This window comes from Ranitomeya variabilis, chromosome 2 (genome assembly GCF_051348905.1).
Source record: "Ranitomeya variabilis isolate aRanVar5 chromosome 2, aRanVar5.hap1, whole genome shotgun sequence".
NCBI classification, from domain to species: domain Eukaryota; kingdom Metazoa; phylum Chordata; class Amphibia; order Anura; family Dendrobatidae; genus Ranitomeya; species Ranitomeya variabilis.
The window spans coordinates 298,798,665-298,817,296 of NC_135233.1; the positions used below are offsets into that span (position 1 = coordinate 298,798,665).

The 18,632-nt window shown below is 41.8% G+C and overlaps 1 protein-coding gene across 2 annotated transcripts in view; it reads right to left on the reverse strand.

Moving 5' to 3' along the window:
* The window catches only part of COL4A6 (collagen type IV alpha 6 chain), a 388,359-nt gene that overhangs the window by 47,426 nt on the left and 322,301 nt on the right, over positions 1–18,632 (reverse strand). The window contains exons 20-29 of one of the 2 annotated variants that reach the window (XM_077285138.1): positions 17,438–17,578; positions 16,223–16,321; positions 15,332–15,492; positions 14,189–14,368; positions 13,529–13,712; positions 7,031–7,084; positions 4,154–4,225; positions 3,370–3,477; positions 3,064–3,285; positions 2,342–2,503 (exon numbers count right to left, since the gene is read on the reverse strand). In XM_077285138.1, the coding sequence (XP_077141253.1) occupies positions 2,342–2,503; positions 3,064–3,285; positions 3,370–3,477; positions 4,154–4,225; positions 7,031–7,084; positions 13,529–13,712; positions 14,189–14,368; positions 15,332–15,492; positions 16,223–16,321; positions 17,438–17,578 (1,383 nt within the window). The remainder of the gene's footprint in view (positions 1–2,341; positions 2,504–3,063; positions 3,286–3,369; positions 3,478–4,153; positions 4,226–7,030; positions 7,085–13,528; positions 13,713–14,188; positions 14,369–15,331; positions 15,493–16,222; positions 16,322–17,437; positions 17,579–18,632) is intronic. The other variant, XM_077285139.1, reaches the window with a different exon arrangement.

Consider the following 18,632-nt stretch of genomic DNA (forward strand, 5'->3'; position numbering starts at 1 on the left):
CGTCGCATGGTGCATGCAGTCGCATGGCGCATGTTGTCGCATGGCGCATGTCGTCGCATGGTGCATGCAGCATGTCGTCGCATGCAGCATGTTGCATGTCGTCGCATGCAGCATGTTGCATGTCGTCGCATGGCGCATGTTCTGTATGTGTGTATGTACTGTATATGTGTGTTTTTTTTTTGTTTTGTTTTTTTTTACATTCAACACATTAGCCGGATGATGGGACTACTACTGTCCCATCATTGGCTAATGTGTCACTGACTGTCACTGTAGCAGGCAGAGCCCGATGGGACTTGTAGTCCCATCGGACAATGCCTGCACACAGAGACACACACACACACACACCAAAGACCACCCCACCCCCCGCAGCAGACCCAGCACATACCGGCAGCAGAGCCCCGGCGCCGGCCCCCACCCCACCCCCACCCCCACATGCCGGCGCAGAGCCCCGGCGCCGTACCTACATACCGGCGCTGGCACGCAGAGCACCGGCGCCGGCACGAACATACAGACCCCAGCGCCCGCACCTTCATCATCACTGCCTAGCCCCGCCCGCCCCCAGCACAGCCCCGCAGGCAGCCACCAGCCCCGCCCACAGCCCAGTCATTCTTGATGAGTGACTGCTCTGACTGTGCGGCTGGGACACACCTGCTGCTGACGTCACGTCAATTTCCAGAGCCTGGAAATTGACGTGACGTCGGCGGAAATAAGCGGCAGCTGCAGCCTGGGGGTCACGTGACCCGGACTCAGCCGCCGCTACAGCGCCGCTCACAGGCAAAAACGGCAACAAAAGGTATTTGCACAATTCATCAGGGGCCCCAGGGGGATACATTGGGGGTTAATTGAAAGTAGTGGACAACCCCTTTAAGCTATTCCAAGCGAGCATCTGGTAAAGATGCTTGAGACAATGCAAAGGGGATGTAATGCTGTCACCAGAGTAAAAAGGGTTACTGTGAGGAATCTAAGGTTTAGCACACATTCTGGTTTGTTTCACTGGTGTTTCTTTTCTTCCTTATTTCCTTATGTGTACCTTGGTGGTTTTGCTGCCTTCAGTCTGAATCTACAAAGTGAACATTCCAATGAAATCCATTGTATTTATACACAGAAAGTCATATATAACAAGGGGGCACCCACTACATCTAGAGAAACAAGGTTTGTACACCACACAGAATGTGATTCTTTTCTTTAAAAGCAGTAGAAAAAGAGTTCAAAATCTGCCTGGATGTATTTCTCGAGTACAACTTATATACTACCAGCTACAATATCAATTTCTCATTGATCCAGGAAGTACATTTTAATCAATAGATCTTGGAATAATAGTAATTTCCACAATTGGATGTGTTAAAAATTGTTCCTGTGCTGAGATAATCTTATAAATGTGCCCCTGCTGTGTACTGTGTAGTGGCTGCGTCTGACCATACAGAAACATAGTCTGATCATACCACAGCTCCTGGCCAGGGGAGGAAGCAAGAGAGTACGCAGACAGGACAGTAGGAGATCACAAATAATTCTTTCTGTGAGGTAAAACAATTCCCTGCCTGTTTTTTGGAGAAACATCATTTTTAGCATGTTCATATAAAAGGCAAATAATCAAGGGACAATATTACCGGTGATGAAACATATTGTCCATTAATGAAATATCCTGTAATTGAAATATGTTGTCCATTACACTGGTATCCCACAGAATAATGGTATTGGCTTTTCCTACTGATACTGTTAAGCCTGGATGAGCTTTTTGAATATAACTTATGTGGTTTATTACCTTATAGTAGGCCATCCCTCCATTTCCTTGGACTACTATTTGGGTCTTCCCATACATTCTGTGTTATTTGTCACCTGGGCCTTGCTCCACCTCTGCACAGTTTTATATGTAATATGTGGCTACTATTTACATTTGTAACATTCAGACATTACACAATTCTTTTTCTTTTGATCTGTTGTGTCACAGTAATCCATAGATCTGTGGCTGCTCCTTTTTTATGTCCCCCTATAGAGGACTATTATCCCTATGTATTTATGTAACCATGAGTACAATAAATGGGTAGTAAAAACAATAATCACCAGAAATACATAATACTAAAATCATTATTAATAGTAAATCACAGTATAACAAGTATTTTTGCTGACTGGTGTACTTACCGAACTGTTACATTATTGCACTTGAGATACATATACAAAGTTTATCATCAAAGAACATCACCATTTAGTTGTTCAACATTACAATGGTACCATAAAAGTGTTTGCACTTAGCTATTATAAAAATAGGTCCTTTCTGACAGATAGGAAATGTAATGCTTTCTTTAAAATTTAGAGCATTTTTTACCGACTTTGATTTTCATACCTGGTGACCCTTGAAATCCAGTCTCTCCCACAGGACCTTGTCTTCCTTTTATACCAGCATCACCTCCAAATCCAGGTGCTCCTCTTGGACCTTGGTTTCCAGGAAATCCTGGATTACCTTTTTCCCCTTTAGCACCCATAAGTCCAGGGCGCCCATCTAATCCTATTAGGCAGAAACCAAAAAAAACTCTGCATCAGAAAGAAATATAGTAAAGTCTTTATTATCAACTTTACATTGTGGAAACCATGATAAAAATTTATCCATCATTATTCTATCCATGGACAGGCCAAACCCGCCTTCTTCAGCATGTCTTATCAATTATTTAATGTGTATGGAGGCCTCTGAGTTTCTATTTACAATGCCAGGGAAAAGAAGGATCGGGCTGTTAAATGTCAACCCCGGATACATTCATCCTCCTGGGAAATAAGCCTCTGCCAAAGGTGATTGACGTGGCATACTCCCTTTTCATATTGAAGACATATGAACTCATCGAGCCACCGCTATCCCATAAGACAGCGAGCATATGTGCTCAATTTAAAGAAGGAAATGAGAATAAGCTCACTTTACGGGGGAACAAACGGTGAGATATGTTAAAATGTGCCATGATTGATGATCCTTTCTCCCAACATCTGCTGTCAGGCATGTATCAGTCTGTTACCTCGCATAATATCATTGACCAATCATCCTACTGTTAGTGACATCCAAGCACGCTTTCTACTTACCTTTCGGTCCATCAAAACCAGATTCTCCTCTAATTCCTTTATCTCCTATGACACCAGCTCTTCCAGGCTCACCAGGAGGACCAGGTTCAGCACCCAAAACTTCACCACGTGCTCCCTTAAAACCAGATACACCAGGAATTCCTGTCTTTCCTGGCAGTCCATCAATGCCATCCAAGCCAGGAAAACCAACAGGACCGTCTTCCCCCCGAGGTCCGGTAAATCCTGAGAAACAAATGGGGCAGGCCATTATAAAAAATATTACATTACCTAGCCATCTTGAAAACTACATGCCTACTTGGTTCATACCTGGAGGTCCTGGAAATCCACCAATCCCTGGACTACCTGGCTGTCCTTTGGCCCCATCAAAACCACGTAGCCCAGGAATTCCTGAGAATCCTTTTTCACCCCTGGAACCTAACAACAAAATAATTCACTTCATTCTTTATCTTCTTTTAAAAGTGGACCAAATATAAATAAATGCATTGCTGCTTACAAAAACCTTAACAGAAAATGCACAGAAAATTAAAACATCTCAGAAAATCCTCCCTCAATCTCCTCCTACTCATCCTATTTTGTCTCATTGCACAATTAAAATGGAAACATATATGAAGAAATCTTCTCTGTGTGCCTCAGCCGTGTGCCGGTGTGTAGCCGAAAGACAACTGGCTGCAGCAGAAGTTCTTTCCATTGTGCCTTTTGCAGTTGATGATGGTGCTGGCTTCAACTGGCCATCAGCAATAATAATAATAATAATAATAATTTTTATTTATATAGCGCCAACATATTCCGCAGCGCTTTACAACTTATTCCGCAGCGCTTTACAACTGTCTCATATTACAATTAAATGTCAAACATATATAAAGAACTCTTCGGTGTGTCTCAGCCATGTCACTGTGTGTGGCTGTAAGACATTTGGCTGCAGCAGAAACCCCTTTTGCGGTGACCTCTTTGCACTTGAAGGGAGCAGGCTTCAACAGATGACCAGCCAAAGATGGAACTGATCGACAGGAAATTAAATGCTGTGTTCTCAACACAATCTTTGCAAGACTGTAATAGTGGTCATAAAAATGTATAACAATTCTAAAAATACCTGGAAGTCCGGGGTTGCCAGGAATTCCTGGATCTCCAACGTCTCCGGCAATTATACATGGCAACGTCAAGCCTGGCAGAACAATAATCAGTTAATTTATGAAATATTATATGACATTTTGTTCGCGTACCACAACCAAACTTAAGAGGCAGGTGAAAACAACGGACGTGCATTGAATGATGGATGTAAAAGCTGCTGTAATGTGGGTTAAGGCTATGATTTAAACATATCAAACATTATGGATGATGATTAATTTATGACCAGTGAATGAATCCCAAATGATGCAAAAGTGCCAATAAGTGCACATACAGCCCTTCTTACTATATGTGAGAGCCCCACTATCTAATGTTCCATTGCTAGGAAATGATGCCTGGAAATGGAACAAATATAATGCATTATATTACTGTCCATTAGCAACCTTCAGCTGATTCTTGCACAGTACCCTAACTGTGTAATCGAAGCCTGATGCGGTGGCTCAGATTGAAAAAAACAGGACAGCTGTGCAGAAACCACTTATTCTAATCATCTTCTGGCCAACTAAAGCTTAAAAGCTATTGCATTTATACAGCAAAAATTAGGTCTACTAGCGACTTTACAGTGCACCTATGCTTTGAAATATCATATAGTCACCCAGTGATGTGGTGTTTTCTGGGATTAAATAAAAAAAAAGCAAAGCATTTTAAAGGCTATAAACACCTCTAACACCGGAAATATAGTTTTACATAAGTTAGTGGTTTCTTGGATTTAAAAATAAGTTGTGCTAATCTTCTGCCTCCAGAGCTCATTTTAACTTAAAGGGAACCTGTCACCCCCAAAATCGAAGGTGAGCTAAGCCCCTGCTTATCCTGAAAGATGAGAAAAAGAGGTTAGATTATACTCACCCAGGGGCGGTCCCGGTCCGATGGGCATTGTGGTCCGGTCCGGGGCCTCCCATCTTCTTACGATGATGTCCTCTTCTTGTATTCACGCTGCAACAGGGCAGACAAAGTACGCCTGCGCAGGAGCTGCAGCGTGACTACAAGAAGAGGACATCATCGTAAGACGATGGGAGGCCCCGGACAGGACCACGATGCCCATCGGACCGGACCGCAGCGGGACCGCCCCTGGGTGAGTATAATCTAACCTCTTTTTCTCATCTTTCAGGGTACATCGGGGGCTTATCTACAGCATTACAGAATGCTGTAGATAAGCCCCTAATGCTGGTGGGCTTAGCTCACCTTCGATTTTGGGGGTGACAGGTTCCCTTTAATGTTGACATTACCAATGCAAGACATGTAATAACTGTCAGTCTGCTCTCCTGATCTACATGTCTCACATTTTTTTCATATTAAATAATCTCTGGAGGCAGATTCTCAGGGAGATCTATGTCTGGACCATAGATCTTAACAGCTCATTTACATACGCATTTCTCTGGATCACAGATATCAATATATCATTTTATTCAGCTTCCTATGCCCTACATGCCCATACAGTGGGCTTAGGAGGGGTGATCCTTCTGACAGATTCCATTTAATCTGTGTATTTCAATCTAATCTTTCAATATAACCTAATCTTTGTTTCATAAGGTACCTTCACACGAAACGACTTTGTAACGATATCGCTAGCGATCCGTGACGTTGCAGCGTCCTCGCTAGCGATATCGTTTCGTTTGACACGCAGCAGCGATCAGGATCCTGCTGTGATGTCGCTGGTCGCTGAATAAAGTCCAGAACATTATTTGGTTGTCCGATCGCTGTGTATCGTTGTGTTTGAAAGCAAAAGCAACGATACCAGCGATATTTTACACTGGTAACCAGGGTAAACATCGGGTTGCTAAGCGCAGGGCCGCGCTTAGTAACCCGATGTTTACCCTGGTTACCAGCGTAAAAGTAAAAAAAACAAACAGTACATGCTCACCTGCGCATCCCCCAGCGTCTGCTTCCTGACACTTACAAAGTGAAAGCACAGCGGTGACGTCACCGCTGTGCTGTTAGGGCCGGAGCTCAGTCAGTGTCAGGAAGCAGACGCTGGGGGACGCGCAGGTGAGCATGTACTGTTTGTTTTTTTTACTTTTACGCTGGTAACCAGGGTAAACATCGGGTTACTAAGCGCGGCCCTGCGCTTAGCAACCCGATGTTTACCCTGGTTACCCGGGGACCTCGGCATCGTTGGTCGCTGGAGAGCGGTCTGTGTGACAGCTCTCCAGCGATCAAACAGCGACGCTGCAGCGATCGGCATCGTTGTCGCTATCGCTGCAGCGTCGCTTCGTGTGAGGGTACCTTAAGAGTCTGGAATGAAAAGGCAGCATTCTGCAACATAACGAAAAAGTCTATTTTCTGCACATTAGGAATAAAAATGATAATTCCGGATAACTAGTACAAGTCTAATTAAATGGCATTTACACGCAAATCACAAGGAACATTGGTCTCATTGCTGTACAGGACCTCGGTCACCACTTTATACGTTGTCATATGTGTTTCATTTGCTACGTTAGTTACTATTGGCCCTTTTTTATGTACAAGTGAAACATCCTTAGCTGCGATGGTGACATTAATAAATATAATGGAAATAAATGACTTTCGATGAGTTAGCAAGCAGCATGAAAGTTTGTTACAAGAGTCTGGCAATAGTGAGCGGAAGGCTCAAAGCAGCCATCATTCACCATTGCCCCACACCGTTCATTATCACAGCGCATTCCAGTACTGACTGATTGATTGACATCAGAATCGAGCCCAGTGTATACAAGGTCACTGAGCAGAAACATTCCTAATAATGTCTACCAAGCTATGGATCGATTGACTAGATGTAACATGCATGCAAATCCAGAGGTTCCAACCAGGAGATCCCATGGATCTCACAGCTGACTTTATCTTCAACCTCTAGGATCTATCCTCTCACCTCCCTCTGTGACTAAGTCTCCATTACCAACATTGTCCCCGCAGCAGCAGTCACCTATACCAGTTAAGCAAAGGAGGACAGGTTAGACATAGGTCAGAAAATCTCTCCAGAGAGAAAGCTTTACAGCAGCACAAATATATTCACATTTCCACATGATAATGTGTATGTTTTCAGGCAAGTTACTCCTTATATAAAGTTCGTCTGCATTTCCCAAACCTTTCAGCGTAGGCTTTCAGTCCAGAAGTATGTGTGCTCAACCTTTTGCAATGTTTCATAAAATGACACTCTTTCTCAATTGGGCAGAGAAGAATAAGATGGATGACTCCCATCTATCATTCTGTCAATACTGACCTAGATTTGGTTCCCCCCCTAGTACAACAGAATTATTTCTGTTGGTATCCAATTATTAGAACACATGGTGCTCTTTACCAATACATCACCATTGTAGTGAATATATTTGGCTGATTTTACAAGTTAAATATGCAAAAGCAGAAAACTGAAAATAATTTATTACACAAGCAAAAGCAGAAAGAGTAGATACAAAACTTTTTATAAAAAAATAAAAAAATAAATAAAAATAAGAGTTTGAGAAGCATAGACCCCAGCCGAGTCGTCGAGAGCGTTGGAGATGTTGGAATGGATTCCCAAATCAACGGAGCTTGAGTCTATCACCATATTGCATCTGTAAAAACACCTCCTGCTGACTTGTAAAGACCAAGTACTATACAAAGAAAATTATTTATACGGAGGCACAATAGAAACTATTTATGTCGGACTGACAGGAATACACTAAAAAGTAAGGGATCAAAAAAGCATAGAAAATCACACTATATACATGATTACACAACACATTTAGTATATTTAATAGTATGATCTGTATTCTCCAACATTCTATACATTTGCACGCTGTTTATATTATACTCTGGAGGCAAGTGTGGAATAAATGCTGCAAACTACAAATGTTCAAAAAAAAAATATATAAGTGTTAATAGTTTATTTATAACAATTAACAAATGCAAAATTAATGGACAAAAGACAAACCTAAATAAAATGAATATTTGATGTGACCTCCCTTTCTCTTGAAAGCAACATCAAAGTATTAATTTGTCTAGATACATATGCACACAGTTCTTGCAGGAACTTGGCCGGAAGGGTGCATCAAACATCTTGGAGAACTAACCACAGATCTTCTGTAGATGTCGCTTGTGCAAATGCATCTGTGTTTTCATGTAATCCCAGACAGACACAATGATGTTGAGATCAGAGTTCTGTGGGGACCATATCATCACTTCAATGACTCTTTATTCTTCTTTAGGCTGAATATAATTTTTTAGGACATTGGCTGTATATTTGAGGCGTTGACCTGCTGCAGAATATATTTGGAGTCCATCAAATGCCTCCCTGATGGCACTGAATGATGGGGAAGTATCTGCCTGTATTTATCAGCACTGAAGACACAAAGAAATGGGCAACGCTGAGGACCATATATGCAGTGGTCGGGCAAGGAAACTTAGTGCAGCAGATGAAAGACACATCATGCTTACTTCTCTTCAAAATTGGAAGATGTTCAGCAGTGCCATCAGCTCAGAACTGGCAGAACCAACAAGACCCGGCTCCACCCATCTACTATTCAGAGAAGTCTGGCTGAAAGTGTCCTTCAGGGAAGAATTGTGGCCAAAAACCATACTTTTGACATGGAAACAAGGTCTCATTATGGGGCTCATTTTACTGTATGGTGCACTATATGGTGCATATTATACTGCACAGAGAACTATGGGGGCCTTTATACTCTATGTAGAACTATGTGGGGCCATTATACTGTATGGAAAACTATATTGGGCCATTATACTGTATGAAGCAGAGCACTTTTTGTGTTGCCATTATACTGTATGGAGCACTATGTGGGGCCATTAGACTGTATTGATAACTATATGGGGCCATTATACTGTGTGGAGCAATATATGGGGCCATTATACTGTGTGGAGCAATATATGGGGCATATAATACTGTATGGATAATTTTTGTGGCTATTAAACTGTATGGAGGGCTGTGTGGGGATTACAGTTGGAGAATACTGTGAAGGGATCACCTTTCTTTATCTGGTGGATTGAGGGAGGGGGTTCAATAGGGTCATCATACTGTGAGAGTGGAGATTACTGCTGAGGAATTCACCGTGGGGGTGTCATACTGTGTTTGGTGGCACTTTTGTTTGCATCAAGGTTATTAGAGGACTGGGGGGTCTGCAATACCAAGAGAGGTTATTACACTTGGGGCTATTTAGTTTGGAAAAACGAAGGCTAAGGGGTGATCTTATGTTAATGTATAAATATATGAGGGGACAGTACAAAGACCTTTCTGATGATCTTTTTAATCATAGACCTGAGACAGGGACAAGGGGGCATCCTCTACGTCTGGAGGAAAGAAGGTTTAAGCATAATAACAGACGCAGATTCTTTACTGTAAGAGCAGTGAGACTACGGAACTCTCTGCCGTATGATGTTGTAATGAGTGATTCATTACTAAAATTTAAGAGGGGACTGGATGCCTTTCTTGAAAAGTATAATGTTACAGGGTATAAAATATATACTAGATTCCTTGATAGGGCGTTGATCCAGGGAACTAGTCTGATTGACTATGTGGAGTCGGGAAGGATTTTTTTTCCCCAATGTGGAGCTTACTCTTTGCAACATGGTTTTTTTTTCTTCCTCTGGATCAACATGTTAGGGCATGTTAGGTTAGGCTATGAAATGAACTAGATGGACTTAAAGTGTTCCTTCAACCTTAATAACTATGTTACTATGTTATTATCTGTATTATTCAAGCTTTTTTATCCTTTGTTATTGCATATTTAAATTAGGCCATTGGGCCATATGCTTCTTACTTCTCTTACATAACATATTATATCATTCCAATATTTTATTCAAAGATCTATTCATTAAAATGTACTTTGTTAATGGCACAACCACTTTAAGTTTGTTTCCATATTAAAAAGTTAATCGTATAAATATAATATATATTAGATGATAAGGTAAAACTTCCTCAATTGTAGAAATTTTTTAACAAATATCAAGGTTGGCCCACGACTTTGTCCAAGCTTTTAATTTTGGCCCTCTGAGTATTTGAGTTTGACATCCCTGCTATTAGACTGATGAGTCAAATTGTGAAATATTTGTCTGTAACAGTTTGTTCGATGAATGGCTAGAGAGCGAAACAATAATGAGTGTCTGCAGGTAGTAGTGAAGCATGGTGGAGGATCCTGTAAGTTTGGGGCTACATTTCAGAAAATGGAGTTGGGGATTTGGTCAATGCAGAGAAATACAGTCAGATACTTATCTATAATGCAATATTATCAGGGAGGTATCGGACTGGCTTCAAATTTATTCTGCAGCAGGACACCAATCCCAAATATACAGGCAATGTCATTAAAAGCTATCTTCAGCATGACAGTATGAACAGCATAGAGTCCTGATCTCAACATCATTGAGTCTGTTTGGGATCACATGGAAAGAATGATTTATGGAAACCTACATCCACAGAAGATCTGTGTTTTGTTCTCCAAGATGTTTTGAACAACTTCCCTGTCGAGTTCCTTCACAAATCGTGTGCGGTCATGATGTTTTGAAGGCAAAGGGTGGTCACTCCAAATAATGATTTCATTTAGATTTCTCTATCATTAACATATGAATCTGAAAAGGAATGAGAAATAAATAGCAGCATGATAAAAGAGAGCATGGAGCTATATATGAGACTATGTACAGAAGCTTGCAACAGTATTCACCCCCTTGGCTTTTTACCTATTTTGATACAATGCTATCGGTGTTTAAAGGGAACCTGTCACCCCCAAAATCGCGGGTGACCTAAGCCCACCGGCATCAGGGGCTTATCTACAGCATTCTGTAATGCTGTAGATAAGCCGCTGATGTATCCTAAAAGATGAGAAAAAGACGTTAGATTATACTCACCCAGGGGCGTTCCCGCTGCTGCAACGGGTCCGGCGCCTCCCATCTTCATCAGATGACGTCCTCTTCTGGTCTTCACGCTGCGGCCCCGATGCAGGCGTACTTTGTCTGCAGAGCAAGGGCAGAGCAAAGTACTGCAGTACGCAGGCGCTGGGCCTCTCTGACCTTTCCCGGCGCCTGCTCACTGCAGTACTTTGCTCTGCCCTCAACAGGGCAGACAAAGTACGCCTGCATCGGAGCCGCAGCATGAAGAGAAGAAGAGGACGTCATCTGATGAAGATGGGAGGCGCTGGACCCGTAGCAGCAGCGGGACCACCCCAGGGTGAGTATAATCTAACGTCTTTTTCTCATCTTTTAGGATACATCGGCGGCTTATCTACAGCATTACAGAATGCTGTAGATAAGCCCCTGATGCCGATGGGCTTAGCTCACCCGCGATTTTGGGGGTGACAGGTTCCCTTTAAATATTTTTGTAATCCAATTTGTGTGTGATGCATCAGCATTAAATAGTCTATGCTGATGAAGTGAAGTGAGAAAAATATAGGCATACATTAAATTTAGAGGATCAAATAACTAAAAATTGGCATGTGAATTTGTATTCACCCCTTTTGCTATTAAACCCCTAAAAATTCTTGGTGCAAGGAATTACCTTCATAAGGCACATGCTTAGTGAAAGAAAGTCCACCTGTGCGCAATCTAAGGGTCATACAGTTGTGGCCAAAAGTATTGACACCCCTGCAATTCTGTCAGATAATACTCAGTTTCTTCCTGAAAATGATTGCAAACATAAATTCTTTGGTATTATTATCTTCATTTAATTTGTTTTAAATGAAAAAACACAAAACAGAATGAAGCAAAAAGCAAAACATTGATCATTTCACACAAAACTCTAAAAATGGGCCAGACAAAAGTATTGGCCCCCTCAGCCTAATACTTGGTTGCACAACCTTTAGTCAAAATAACTGCGACCAACCGCTTCCGGTAACCATCAATGAGTTTCTTACAATGCTCTGCTGGAATTTTAGACCATTCTTCTTTGGCAAACTGCTCCAGGTCCCTGATATTTGAAGGGTGCCTTCTCCAAACTGCCATTTTTAGATCTCTCCACAGGTGTTCTATGGGATTCAGGTCTGGACTCATTGCTGGCCACTTTAGAAGTCTCCAGTGCTTTCTCTCAAACCATTTTCTAGTGCTTTTTGAAGTGTGTTTTGGGTCATTGTCCTGCTGGAAGACCCTTGACCTCTGAGGGAGACCCAGCTTTCTCACACTGGGCCCAACATTATGCTGCAAAATTTGTTGGTAGTCTTCAGACTTCATAATGCCATGCACACGGTCAAGCAGTGCAGTGCCAAAGGCAGCAAAGCAACCCCAAAACATCAGGGAACCTCCGCCATGTTTGACTGTAGGGACCGTGTTCTTTTCTTTGAATGCCTCTTTTTTTCTCCTGTAAACTCTATGTTGATGCCTTTGTCTCATCTGACCAGAGAACATTCTTCCAAAAAGTTTTAGGCTTTTTCAGGTAAGTTTTGGCAAACTCCAGCCTGGCTTTTTTATGTCTCGGGGTAAGAAGTGGGGTCTTCCTGAGTCTCCTACCATACAGTCCCTTTTCATTCAGAAGCCGACGGATAGTACGGGTTGACACTGTTGTACCCTCGGACTGCAGGGCAGCTTGAACTTGTTTGGATGTTAGTCGAGGTTTTTTATCCAACATCTGCACAATCTTGCGTTGAAATCTCTTATCAATTTTTCTTTTCCGTCCACATCTAGGGAGGTTAGCCACAGTGCCATGGGCTTTAAACTTCTTGATGACACTGCGCACGGTAGACACAGGAACATTCAGGTCTTTGGAGATGGACTTGTAGCCTTGAGATTACTCATGCTTCCTCACAATTTGGTTTCTCAAGTCCTCAGACAGTTCTTTGGTCTTCTTTCTTTTCTCCATGCTCAATGTGGTACACACAAGGACACAGGACAGAGGTTGAGTCAACTTGAATCCATGTCAACTGGCCGCAAGTGTGATTTAGTTATTGCCAACACCTGTTAGGTGCCACAGGTAAGTTACAGGTGCTGTTAATGACACAAATTAGAGAAGCATCACATGATTTTTCGAACAGTGCCAATACTTTTGTCCACCCCCTTTTTCATGTTTGGTGTGGAATTATATCTAATTTGGCTTTAGGACAATTCTTTTTGTGTTTTTTTCATTTAAAACAAATTAAATGAAGATAATAATACCAAATAATTTGTGTTTGCAATCATTTTCAGGAAGAAACTGAGTATTATCTGACAGAATTGCAGGGGTGTCAATACTTTTGGCCACAACTGTAGGTGTGTCAGTTTATACAGTTGTATGTAAAAGTTAGGGCACCCCTGGTTAAGATTACTGTTAACAGCCAAGCAAGTTGAAGATTTATTTATATTAATTCATTTATTTATTTATATATTCATATTTTACATTTAACACTTTTTAACTTTATCTTTCCATATAATTAATCTTAAAAAGAAATATGATAGTTTCATGGAATTTCTTATTACATACCAGGAGGTCCAGAAGGTCCAGGTTGTCCATCCAGTCCTGGTAAACCTGGGTCACCAGGAAGCCCACGAGAACCAGGTAAACCTGGAAAGCCAACACCTGGAAGACCACTAGCTCCACGACTTCCCTTTTGACCAGGTTGTCCTGGAAAACCCTTCTCTCCAGGATTGCCGATCCCACCATCTCCCTAGAAATTGGAGAGAAACACAAGTGATAATATCTCCACAAATCCATTACCTAAGGGAGAACGCATACAAGCTTGATGGAATGGTTACATAAATGAGACTAAACATATAAAAAAAAACACTAGGGGAACAGAAGGGGTTGTGCAAACAGGGCAATTCTTTCCATACACACTATTAAGTAGGAGATACTTGGAACAGAGCTCTAGATGTAAAGGTAAAATCAACAGTAACTGTTTTGTGGACTAAACATAAAGGGTGTCCTAACAACCTGTCAAATTAGTCAATCTGCAACTTTTGGTGTCGATGAGAGTCACATATTAGATTGCCAGCAGATCCTACTAGAATCATTTGGTAGAACAGAGGCTTGTGTATGGGTATGTTTAGGAATTACAGTGAAATTTCCATTATTGGAAGGAATGCTGTTTATTCTACATATTATTCTGCCGATACTTGCTAAAATAGATCAATGAAAGCTTACAGGTGCGCCTTTTCGTCCAGCAAGGCCTGGCAATCCATCCCTTCCCGGGTTTCCTTGAGATCCAGGGGCACCTCTAAGCCCAACAGATCCGGGGTCTCCACGTGTGCCTACGCCAGAAGGAAAGATTGGATCTCCCTTTTCCCCCTTTGGTCCTGGAGCACCGGGCTGTCCTGGGGATCCCTAAGGATAGAGAAATGATTTGTTTCATTAAACAAAATAAATTATAATTGAAAAGGTAATTGCAACCTTACAATACAAATTCCCTGCAGATTGGTAGCATATTTCCCCCCATTGATGTGCCCTTTTGCAAACCATAGGATGAAATCTCCAGCAACATCTGTCTGTAATACATTGATTTTTGCTGTGAATAACGGTAAATTTGCTGACCACTTCCGATTTTTAGTAATATAATTTCAGAACGTGCTTAGGTGATTGTACAGAATAAAAAAAAAACAAGAATACACCAGATGGCAACTAAAAATCTAGTCTTTTCTTTTAGAGATTTTCATTTTTGAACCGAGATCTCAATTAGAACATGTGAAACTACCGACAACAGGGACGGCAAGCGGGTTATAGAACAACAACCTTGCAGATTTCTTCACTAAAGGTACCTATTTAATCTGTATTACAGCTTTTGCCAAACTTTTATCGCATTTTCTATGGTGTCTTTTGAAATAATTACAACAAAAATATATTTCTGTCATTTTACACAAAATTGCATCTAAAACCTACAATAAAACAGCCTTCACCAATAGGCATATAGACATGATTCATTAATGGGGCATTCCAGACATAAAGATTGATATTTAATCCATAAATGCTTGATCACAGGAGGTCCAGCTCCTGCCAATGAGCGGAATGAATCGTCCTTACACAGATACATCTACAGTTAATGAACAATTGGTACGATAACACAATATCCGGCTGGGCAGTTGCAATGTAGAATCCTTGGAACCAAGATGAGTTGAACAGTTTTTATTTCCACAACACTGGACAAAAGTCTTTTTCGAGTGAAAAAAAAACAATTGCAACTGAGGTTCAGATAATGTTCTAGCTATCACCATTATTTGCTTACATTTTTATATAATAGAAAACCTTGTTTATCCTGATTACAGTAGTTACAAATATAGAGAAATTTCTTACAGAACTGCCTGGCAGGCCATCAGATCCTCTTCTGCCAGGATCACCAGGTGGTCCATCAAATCCAAGAAATCCATCATTTCCTGGTGGACCTGCACGACCAGGATCTCCAGGTAGTCCACGGCCACCAGTACCACCGCCACATGCACAATCACCAGGGGCTCCTGAAAGTATTAAACATAAGTACTCCCAACACGCCTGAAGCACAAAAATGGCCAACAGTGTCCCGAAAAACACACTACACACCAGAAACGCGTTAGATTTTTCCTATGGAATTTACACAATAATATGACATGCTGGGGTTTTTGTTTTAACCAGGTTGGAATAAAACATGGATCTTTTGGAGGGTCACTGTGCTGGACAGGGAAGTAGCAGGACCTCCACAGCTGACAGAGCACCAGTAAGTATGGCAGCAGAGCTGTAAGGGAGCTCAATACAATGCTGAAGGGAGGAGAATCACAAAGTGGGGTATAAAAATAATAACGGAGCCAAAAATGGTTAGCAGTATTGACATTTGCATTTGCCTTGGTATGCTGGAAGTGGGACTGAACTGCAATCTTCTGATGGATGGTATCACATTGTCACTGAGTGTCTGTGCATTGACCACAATCTTTCAGTAGTTTTTGGGTGTTTATGGTGAAATTTTATGCTCACCCTGTTGTTCCTTCCTTGTGGCAGCCTTCATGTAGATGTAATTTGTGCAGCCCTTATCTATTGTATTGTACTTGTGCAATTACATTACCTTTATCTATAAATATTGTTTAAATGTGGATCAGTTATTGACAGGTTCACAAATAAAAAAAAAAAAAAAAAGAAAAAACAAAACATTACTTCTTACTTTTCCAATGATGATGAGAAAGAGAAATGGTGTACAAAAGTAAAATTAAACGTCACCTTTATATCCTTTCGCTCCAATTCTTCCTGGTGGCCCTTGCAATCCTTTGCCTCCTGGATTCCCAGGCTCACCCCTGCTTGTTGGTTTGGGACCAAAATCTACATAAAAAAAGGATTATAATCATAAAAAGAATGGCAAAGTTACATGTATAAATGGCAATTGTCAATCTAATTTTAGCCATATGTGTGATGGTCAAAAAGATGACTGCATGTTGATCTATCTGCTCACAGTTAGGGCTCTTTCAGATGTCAATAATTTTTCTTGCATGCAAAAAAAACGATCCAAGCTTCATCAGCACCTTTGATCAAATTTTCAGCAGAGTTTGGTTAGTGTGCCAGATTTTACCATCAGAGTTTGGTCAGAGTTTCATCATTTTTCCCATATGAAGTAAAAAAATGATGAAGGTTTCTCAAGCTTCTCCTATCAATCAGTCCAGGAATAACAAACAGAACACGGACGGCATCGGAGTGCTGTTCCATTTTTTTTTTTACAGATCCATAATTTTCATTGGCAAGATTGATCTGAGACTCAGATCAAAAACACAAGTCTTCATGATTTTGCCCTTCCTGCTTGCCAGGTTTTCTCCTTACAATGGGCACTGACTGCGCTCTGTTACCGTCTCGCCATTTCTCATCAGAGCTGGTGAGGGAGCGCACTGTCACTGTGCATGGACAAGAATATTGCACAGTAAGGGCTCATTCCCACTTGCAATTAAACTGGACAAACTTCTAATTAAAGTATATTAGAAAAGAGATTAGATTTCAACATTAAATAGACATATTTTAGATTAAAATAAATGTTAGTTTCGGACCACCCCTTTAAGCACAGAAAATGATCAACATATTAGAAACTCAGTCTGTGATAACATGATATTTCCCTTTTTTCCTCATCCTGCCCTCCTTGTGCTAATAACATTTGTATGAAGGTAAATCCAGAACTCAACAAATGCAAATGCCTCAGAAGTGCAATGTATTAAGGCTTCTGCAGCAGTTTTTGGTATCAAAATTTGCTAATTTTATTGCATGCGCTTTGCGAGGAATAAAAAAAAATTGACTTTCTGATTTTTTTGTCACTTTACCATTTTTAAAATGTTGGTGGCAAAGTGAAGATGGGTAGCTATGTACCATAACTAGATCTAAGCCACATTGATGAATTAACACAAGATCACCTAATTTTTATGTGTCATGACTCATTCACTAGCAGATAAATGTTACCTGGTAGTCCGGGGAGACCAGGCGGCCCTGGTGGTCCATCTCTTCCTGGGGTCCCTTGTTGCCCATAAGCTTGTCTTCCTGGGTCTCCCCTTTCCCCCTTAGTCCCCTGGACACCTTGAAATCCAGGTGAACCAGGAAAACCTGAAAAAGTAGAACTCCACATCACACATATGTACCGAATATACTCGAGTATAAGCCGACCCGAGTATAAGCCGACCCCCCTAATTTTGCCACAAAAAACTGGGAAAACTTATTGACTCGAGTATAAGCCTAGGGTGGAAAATGCAGCAGGTACCGGTGAATTTCAAAATTAAAAATAGATACTCCATACCGTTCATTATGGCCCCATAGATGCTCCACATAAAGCTGTGCCACATATAATGCTCTGCACCGTTCATTATGGCCCCATAGATGCTCCACATAAAGCTGTGCCATATATACAATGCTCTGCACCGTTGCCCCATAGCTGTGCCATATATATAATGCTCTGCACCGTTGCCCCATAGCTGTGCCATATAGTGCTCTGCACCATTGCCCCATAGCTGTGCCATATAGTGCTCTGCACCGTTACCCCATAGCTGTGCCATATAGTGCTCTGCACCATTGCCCCATAGCTGTGCCATATAGTGCTCTGCACCGTTTCCCCATAGCTCTGCCATATAGTGCTCTGCACCGTTTCCCCATAGCTCTGCCATATAGTGCTCTGCACCGTTTCCCCATAGCTCTGCCATATAGTGCTCTGCACCGTTGCCCCATAGCTGTGCCATATAGTGCTCTGCACCGTTGCCCCATAGCTGTGCCATATAGTGCTCTGCACCGTTGCCCCATAGCAGTGCCATATAGTGCTCTGCACCGTTGCCCCATAGCTGTGCCATATAGTGCTCTGCACCGTCCATTATTGCCCCATAGCTGTGCCATATAGTGCTCTGCACCATTGCCCCATAGCTGTGCCATATAGTGCTCTGCACCGTTGCCCCATAGCTGTGCCATATAGTGCTCTGCACCTTTGCCCCATAGCTGTGCCATATAGTGCTCTGCACCGTTGCCCCACAGCTGTGCCATATAGTGCTCTGCACCGTTGCCCCATAGCTGTGCCATATAGTGCTCTGCACCGTTGCCCCATAGCTGTGCCATATAGTGCTCTGCACCGTTGCCCCATAGCTGTGCCATATAGTGCTCTGCACCGTTGCCCCAT